General features: G+C 39.2%; 1 protein-coding gene across 1 annotated transcript; it reads left to right on the forward strand.

Moving 5' to 3' along the window:
* Positions 1–7,459: 7,459 nt before the first annotated feature.
* Positions 7,460–8,468, forward strand: LOC308089490 (octanoyl-[acyl-carrier-protein]:protein N-octanoyltransferase LIPT2, mitochondrial-like; the record flags this gene model as incomplete). The annotated part of the gene is made up of 1 exon (XM_080434241.1): positions 7,460–8,468. Exon 1 carries the CDS (start codon positions 7,779–7,781, stop codon positions 8,466–8,468), a length of 690 nt encoding a protein of 229 aa, XP_080290367.1. The 5' UTR covers positions 7,460–7,778.
* Between the last annotated feature and the right edge of the window lie 663 nt (positions 8,469–9,131).

Genomic DNA, 9,131 nt, shown 5'->3' on the forward strand with positions numbered 1-9,131 from the left:
TTCGGTTCACAACTAGAGCCAGGACATAACTTTTTGTTTGTCTTTCTCTGATTCATGACTTGTCTTTTTTTTTTCCTCTTTTCTCTCTCTCTTTCCCCTCTCGCTTTCTCTCTCCCACTGAAATTCATTTTCTACTTTGTCACATATAGTCATGGGAAGCTATAAATTGGCTTATTTAGATAGTTGTTTGTTAAGGAGCAGTAGGGACCATAATTAGAACCCTTCTGTCAATATGGGAGAGTTTGTATGTGCCTTTAGTAGGAGTTTCTTTAAATCCGTTTGTTTAATGAGGGAGATTACTGCTTGCACAAAGTATTATATTTAATGAAATAAATTGAACTAAACTTTTTTCCTGGTGGTCACAATACATCTTTTTCATTATTTTCTCCTTTGTAACCTAATAGGATGCTAGAGGTTGAATCTTGTTTTTCTATTATTATCCCAAGAGGGCACCAGAGGTTCAACTTTGATTGTTATTGTGCAGTAGGGGCCATAATTGGATCCCTTCTGTCACTCACCTACTTACCTGCATCTGCTACCTTAAGGTTTAAGTTCATAAGTTTAGACGTACATGTAAAAGAACTTAGGAGCCTCTCCATAATATGAGAGGTAGGTCTTTGTTCATAATGCACTGTTCCTTCAGCAGTGTATTAATCTGCAGTCTTCATCATTTGGGGATGAAGACATTTTGTTTATTCGTTGTTTTGTTAGATTTGTGTTTGTCTTTTGTCCTTGTAGATGTGTGTTTGAGTGTAGTGTTTTTTTGTGGCTCTCTCCATTGTTCATCCCTCCACCTGACCAGCTATGTCTGCATGCAATTGTCACAAATACACTCTGTCATGATTATTATTTTTCTGATTTAAAACATGAATACAGTTAAAGGTTTAAAAATGATCCATTTTAATATCAGAAGTGTTATTCCAAAGATTGACGAGTTGAGAGTCTGGGCAGCTACCTATAAGCCTAATGTTATCACTCTTTCTGAAACTATGTTAAGTAGTATTATATCTGATGAAGAAATCCAAATAAATGACTATGTTTTGTATAGAACAGATAGAGATAGAGCAGGAGGTGGTGTGGCAACATATGTCATTTCTAGTCTGAAGTCTGAACTTATAATTCCCCAAGTTGATTCTGTGAATTTTGATTGTCTTTTTGTTAAGTTAATTTTTCATCAAAACAAGCAGTTGATCATAGGTAATTTTTATAGGCCCCCATCGGCTCCTGTGGAAACTATTAGATCTATACTGTCCACAATCAACTCTCTAAATTGTCCCTTGGAATTAATTTTTTTAGGGGACTTTAATTGGAACTGGCTTCCTCGTTTCTCTTCAAATGAGAAGAAATTATTTGACAACATAAACTTAACTCAACTTATCACTGAGCCGACCAGAGTTACTGAAACAACATCAACACTATTAGATTTAATATTTGTTTCACATCCAGATAGGATTGTTAAATCAGGGGTCCTCTCCGATTGTTTTAGTGACCATTCTGGAATATTTTGTGTTTGGAAGATAAGAATTCCCCGTCTTCCTCCAAAATATATAAATATGAGACAGTGTAGAAACATAAATACAGATAATTTTATTCAGGATGTTGTTTCGGTAGACTGGAATAGGTTTCAGTTGATTCCTTTTGTTGAGGATGCGTCGAACTTTCTTTTAGATGAATTTGTTAGAGTTATTGATAAACACGCTCCTTGGAAAACAGTAAGAGTTAAAGGTAGACATTTACCATGGATCAACTCAGATCTCATAGGTCTCTTTAAACGTAGAGATACGGCTTGGGCAAAATACAGATCTACTAGGGACCCAGTTGACTGGGACTCTTATAAACATTTGAGAAATATTTGTAAGACACAGACTAGAAATGCCAAGGCTAATTTTCATAGGAATGGACTTTCTCAAGATTTCAAAAATCCCAAACAGTTTTGGAATAAGTTGAATAGTATTCTTAATCCAAAGAAAAACTCTGCTCCTCAGATTCGTGTAAATGATGAAGTTGTCCACGACCCTGCTCTTATCTCTGATGTGTTTAATCGTTTTTTTTCCTCTGTTAGTAATTCTTATTCTTTTGATTCTCCTTATTTAAATAATCATGTTAGTAGTCCTATTAATGGTTCATTTGCATTTAGACGAATATTACCTACAGAAATTTCACAAGTTATTTCAGATCTTAAGGTTGGATGTGCCTCTGGTCCAGACGGATTAGAGGCCAAGTTTATTAAATTAGCTTCTCAAGTTCTCATCTTCCCTCTTGCAGATTTATTTAATTTGTCCCTATCAACTTGTCAACTTCCATCAATCTGGAAATGTGCAAAGGTCACTCCACTCTTTAAAGGTGGTGATCCTTTAGAGGTTAATAATTATAGACCTATTTCTATTATCTGTTCAACGGCAAAAATATTTGAGAAGCTCATTTTTAATCAATTATCTAGATATATTAATGATCTCAATATTTTATCCCCATTTCAGTCAGGTTTCCGTTCCAATTTCTCCACTACTACTGCTCTTGTTAAATTTTCAGATGATGTATACTCCGCTTTAGATAAGAGTAAATTATTAGGTTCTATTTTTATTGATTTATCTAAGGCTTTTGATTTAGTTGATCATTATCTTCTTTTGGATAAACTTTATGATTTTGGCCTTTCTCGACAGGCATTACTTTGGTTTAGTTCTTACCTTCATAATCGTCGTCAGTGTGTTTCTTTTAACAATGTTAAATCGGATTTCTTGGTGATGGAAAAGGGTGTACCACAAGGATCAATCTTAGGTCCTTTACTTTTTTCCATTTTTATTAATGATCTTCCCAAAATATGTACAAATTGCTCCATACAGTTATATGCCGATGACACAGCTATTTATACATCTGATTGTGATATATCCAAAATTCAAAGCTCCTTGCAAACGGAATTTAATCTGGTTCAAAAATGGCTTTTAAATAATAATCTTATATTAAACAAGCAGAAGTCGTGCAGCATGGTGTTTGGTACTCGGTACTTTCTTAATCGTACATCCTCTGAATTGTCTATTTGTTTTACAGATGGCTCTCCCCTTAAAACAGTGGAAACATTCAAATACTTAGGCCTTTGGTTAGATTCTGAATTTTCTTTTAAGCCCCATATCGATTCTCTTAGGAGTAAAGTAAATAATGGTCTCAGATTAATGTATAGATCAATAAACTGTTTTACTTTTCAAATAAGAAAACATATTGTTCAGCAGCTTCTACTTCCTATCATTGACTATTGTGACATCATTTATCAGAACACCTCTGAGACACATCTTCATTCGTTAAATGTAGTTTACAATAATATATGTAGATTTGTACTCCGGTGTCCTTACAGTACTCATCACTGTGTTCTGTATGATACGTTAAACTGGTTATCTCCTCATGATAGGAGACATTTTCATTGGTTGCTTTTTGTTTTTAAATGTATTTACTTTAATTATCCTTCTTATTTGAAAGAGCTTTTACGTCCGTTCAGTTCAAGATACCCATTAAGACATACACAACAACCTGTTTTTGAGGTACCTGTCGGTATAGACAAAGAAATTGGGAGACGTTCTTTTCAGTTTAAAGCACCTTCTGATTGGAACAATTTATCCACTTTACTTAGATCAATTATTTCATTTTCTGTTTTCAAAATATCTCTGCTTGATTCCCTAAAATCTAACTGTTCTTGCTTTTGATTTCATAATTGATTGTTTTATTATTATTTTTATTATGGCGTAACAGATGTAGACTGGTCTGGGATGGTGTGAGAGCCCTTATGTGTATGTTTTGTTGTTGTTGTTGTTGAATGTTATGTGATTGTTTTGTATCAATGTTTGTGTGTTGTGCCTGAGGACCCCCTGGAAGACGAGATGCTGCATCTCAAGGGGTTTATCCTCCAATAACATTTTCAAATAAAAAAAAGAGCATGAAAGAACGGGAGAATGGCTGGAACTATGTAAGTGACCATTTAACTTTGTCCATAGATTAAAGGTCTTGTAAGTGAAATTGTCTATTGCTATTGTCAATAATGCATGCCTGGAATTCAATCTGATGGGGTGTGTACTTCTTGTGTTTAACCCTGCTCCCCCAGACTCTGTCAGCTCAGTTGCATCTGGATGGAGGAGGGCAGAACGTGTTGCTGTTATGATCCTAAATAGTGGCCCTCTCGTAAATCCTCCGGTTTACACCACAGGTCTGAGACAGGCTCCATACCCTCCCCAAGAGGAACAGAGACTCAAACAACTCGGTGCAGAGTTTGTGCGTACCAGCCGTGGCGGTTTCATAACCTTCCACAGGCCGGGCCAGTTGGTGTGCTACCCCATCCTGCACCTGGCCTGTATTAAGAAGAGCGTGCGCTGGTACGTGTGTGAACTGGAGAGGACGGTCATACGACTCTACAGAAAGCTCGGCATCCAGGCCTCAATGTCCCCCCACACCGGAGTCTGGGTCGGAGACAACAAGATATGTGCTATAGGGATCCATTGTGGGCGGTACATCACGTCTCATGGCATAGCTCTGAACTGTAGCGCTGACCTGACTGGGTTCCAGCACATTGTGCCCTGTGGAATCCAGGGCAAAGGAGTGACGTCTCTGAGCACTGAGCTGGGAAGGACCGTGACTCCTGCTGAGGGCGCTCCCTACCTGCTGGAGGCCTTCGGAGAACAATTTGACTATGATGTACTGGAGCAAGAGAAGGAACACCATAATGGACAGTACACTCTTATAAATGGTGGGTTGTTTTGTCAACCCAACCACTAGGTTGAGCCTGTTGGTTATTTAATTGGGTTATTTTTATGGAAATGGTGGTTCTGAGCTCACTACTTGTCTGACTACTGTCGGTGGCTGTACAGACTGCTGTGCTCCTCCGCCTCCTCCTCTAGCGCGAGCCTCAGTCAGTCCGACTCCGACGTTTTAAACTTTGGTAACGTTAACGTTAGGCCTAACTGTTATGTTAAAACAGTGAAAAGACGTTTGGACTACTGAATCTTATTTCATTTTATTGTATGTTTGTTCTTAATGGACTCTCTGTTTGTGTTGATGTTTCAGGTTGATACGAACAATCGATGGACGGTTTTGTGACCTCAAAGTTGATTGAGTGGCAGCTTCCAGGAAAGGTTCAGAGGTAAGCTAATTTATAAGTCATCTCCATGCCTTCATTGTATGGGTACTGTGTTATGGTTCAGCCACTGCCACCATGTGCCTGCTATATGCTCTGTGCATAGGATATGAATGGGACTAGTTAGCCACTGTAGCTTGCTGCCAATGCCTCAGTTTTTAACATTGAGTGATCCATCTTGTGATTCAAATATCTTTGCTGTAGTTCAACTGTAGTAGTTTAGTAGTTTACTGTAGTTTACTGTCTACTACAGGGGTGGGCAACTTCGATGATGGAGAGGGCCACTATATTTCCACACTCACTAGAGAGCCACATTGCATATATATACTGTAGCAAAAATAGCAGATCTAAAAGCTCAAAAGATGTCGCAGCGCGACACGGTTTGAGCTTGTAGATCTGCTATTTTTTAATTAGAATTCTACATTCTTTGCTAATTTTTAATTGGAATCCTGAAAAGTAAGATTTTTACTTAATTTCAAATGCATTTAATAATACTTATGCTTACTTTATTAACTTAAATACAAATACATTGGACATAAAAAAGACTACAATTTTAATACAAGTCATTAAGCTACTAGTATAGACTGAAGTAAGTAAAGCAGCTGAAATCAAGTGTAACAGCTGAAATCTAATCAACCTGCGGACCACATTAAATTAAGGTGCTGGCCGCATGTGACCCTCGGGCCGCCAGTTGCCCATGTATGTTCTACTACTATTGGATTAATTGATTAACTGAACTGGGTGTTCCCGCACAAATCAGGTGTATTGGCTGGTGTTCAGCTGAACTACTTCCTGAATGGATGTGGCCACATGCACACTATTGCTCCGATCTGCACCAAATTTGGCACAAACACTGTTTAGGGGTCTGCCAAGGGCCACATGTGGGCCATGTTAGGGCCCCGATGACCTTACGCACACCATTGCTCCAATCCTCACCAGACTTGGCACAAATGATATTCAGGGATCTGTCATGACAATAGTCACTTCAAGAAATAACTAAATTGCACACATATGAGGCACTTGCAGTTTTACAGCAATGTATAACATTTAAAATGGCCATAACTCTGACCTTTGCTCTGATCAGCGCAACATAGGACTGGATTTTCAGGCCGCACAAAATCTAGTTTTTTATAAGGGCTTACTGATGTAATTACGCAGTATGTACGTTTGGGTTTGACAGGAATTAATTAAAATTGGACTTTTAGGGACTTTGGCCATTAAAATACACACGTATGTATGTATGTATGTATGTATGTATGTATGTATGTATGTATGTATGTATGTAAACATATATATATATATATATATATATATATATATATATATATATATATATATATATATATATGTCTATATATATATATATATATGTATGTATGTATGTATGTATGTATGTAAACATATATATATATATATATATATATATATATATATATATATATATATATATATATATATATATATATGTCTATATATATATATATATATGTCTATATATATATATATATATATATATATATATATATATATATATATATATATATATATACATATATATATATATATATATATATATATATATATATATATATATATATATGTGTGTATGTATACTTGCGTCTATTTTTAAGAATAATTAACATCTTCATTATGGCCACTGATGTGCTTTAAAAGTGTGAAAAACATATTTTTCCATTTAATTAGGTCTTTAATTATGTGTTCTCTGACCTGTCCTGGGCACACCTACAGTATGTGACTCAAAATGACATCTTCACAGAGCCAGGAAAGAAGATGAAGCTTCAGCCCTATAGTATCTCCGAGGCTAAGAGACATTCTTTTTTTATGTACCCCTTTTTGATACTCATTGATCACATCCCGCGGGGGAACTGCGGGATGTCAACCCAAGCTCCATGTATGGTTGTGATTGCTCTAGTGCTCATATATGGAGCTGACTGATTTGTTTGTGTATGATGCCATGACGACACATTGAGGTTGGACAACACACTCCATATTTGGGCGTACCTGCATTGGGAACTCCTTATATGGCGATAGCTCAGTCATAGTGACATGAGCATGATGACATAGGCATACTGCTGGGCACAGTATAAAGGGGCAAACGCAGCGACAGAGACACCTGTGGACTAGCGACCTTGGAGTAGTACAGCGGCTGACACTCTTCAGACATTTGGGAAATACAGAACTGCGATTCATTGAAGACATCGAGAAAACCTCTAGTTCTCATAGACGAGAAACAATTTGGTTAAGATCTATTTGACACCACTGCAGTGAGTCTTGAATTAAACAGCAACCCGCTCATGGGATGTGGACTCACCTCAACGGACGAGCTAAACAGTTGTGCAGTTGAATAACAATCAAAATTTCATTCATTTAAACCTTCTGTGTTGACACACAAGTGTTTTATTACAATGTAGTATGTAAAACATTAAACTTATAAGACATATTAATTTAAAAACAATTTCTGGTGTTGGTGACGCATTTGAAAATCGTGAGCACAACATTCTGTCTGGAGAGAGTTATCAGTGGTAGTCTAACCAGTACGCTAGTAACAGTAATAAAGCAGTGGTTATAACCAGTAGTAAAGCAGTGGTTATAACCAGTAGGCTAGTAAGCAGTAGTAAAGCAGTGGTTATAACCAGTAGTGAGCATGCTGCAGAAGGGCAGGGCGGTGGTGGAGGTGGTCAACCTGGGTCTGAAGTCCTACTCCAGTGCTCTGCAGGTCCAGCAGTCCTACATCAGACAGCATCTGGATGGAGGAGGGAAGAATGTGTTGCTGTTATGTGAACATCCTCCGGTTTACACCACAGGTCTGAGACAGGCTCCATACCCTCCCCAAGAGGAACAGAGACTCAAACAACTCGGTGCAGAGTTTGTGCGTACCAGCCGTGGCGGTCTCATAACCTTCCACGGGCCGGGCCAGTTGGTGTGCTACCCCATCCTGCACCTGGCCTGTTTTAAGAAGAGCGTGCGCTGGTACGTGTGTGAACTGGAGAGGACAGTCATACGACTCTGTAGAAAGCTCGGCATCCAGGCCTCAATGTCCCCCTACACCGGAGTCTGGGTCGGAGACAACAAGATATGTGCTATAGGGATCCATTGTGGGCGGTACATCACGTCTCATGGCATAGCTCTGAACTGTAGCACTGACCTGACCTGGTTCCAGTACATTGTGCCCTGTGGAATCCAGGGCAAAGGAGTGACGTCTCTGAGCTCTGAGCTGGGAAGGACCGTGACTCCTGCTGAGGGCGCTCCCTACCTGCTGGAGGCCTTCGGAGAACAATTTGACTGTGAGGTACTGGAGCAAGAGAAGGAACACCATCCAACTTCCACTCTGTAGAAAGCTCGGCATCCAGGCCTCAATGTCCCCCCACACCGGAGTCTGGGTCGGAGACAACAAGATATGTGCTATAGGGATCCATTGTGGGCGGTACATCACGTCTCATGGCATAGCTCTGAACTGTAGCACTGACCTGACCTGGTTCCAGCACATTGTGCCCTGTGGAATCCAGGGCAAAGGAGTGACGTCTCTGAGCTCTGAGGTGGGAAGGACCGTGACTCCTGCTGAGGGCGCTCCCTACCTGCTGGAGGCCTTCGGAGAACAATTTGACTGTGAGGTACTGGAGCAAGAGAAGGAACACCATAATGAACAGTACACTCTTATACATGGTGGGTTGTTTTGTCAACCCAACCACTAGGTTGAGCCTGTTGGTGAATTTAATTGGGTTATTTTTATGGAAATGGGTATTCTGAGAACCCAATTCGCTAGGTTATTTCTGTTGGGAATGGAGTTATTGTTGGGTTGCAATTTCTATAAAGTTGTGTTGGTTTATTTTGGAAAACCCAACACATTAGGTTGATGTTCGGGCATGCGCGCCACGGTCATGCGAAACCCCCGGAACTAAGTACCACCAACTACCCCCCGCCCCCCGACACGACAGTAATGGTCGGACCACTGAAGTGAGGAGACTCGATTCAGTACAAAGCAAGGTTTGTTACATAC

The sequence above is a fragment of the Gymnoscopelus braueri genome (genome assembly GCF_963280865.1).
Source record: "Gymnoscopelus braueri genome assembly, chromosome: 1".
NCBI lineage: Eukaryota > Metazoa > Chordata > Actinopteri > Myctophiformes > Myctophidae > Gymnoscopelus > Gymnoscopelus braueri.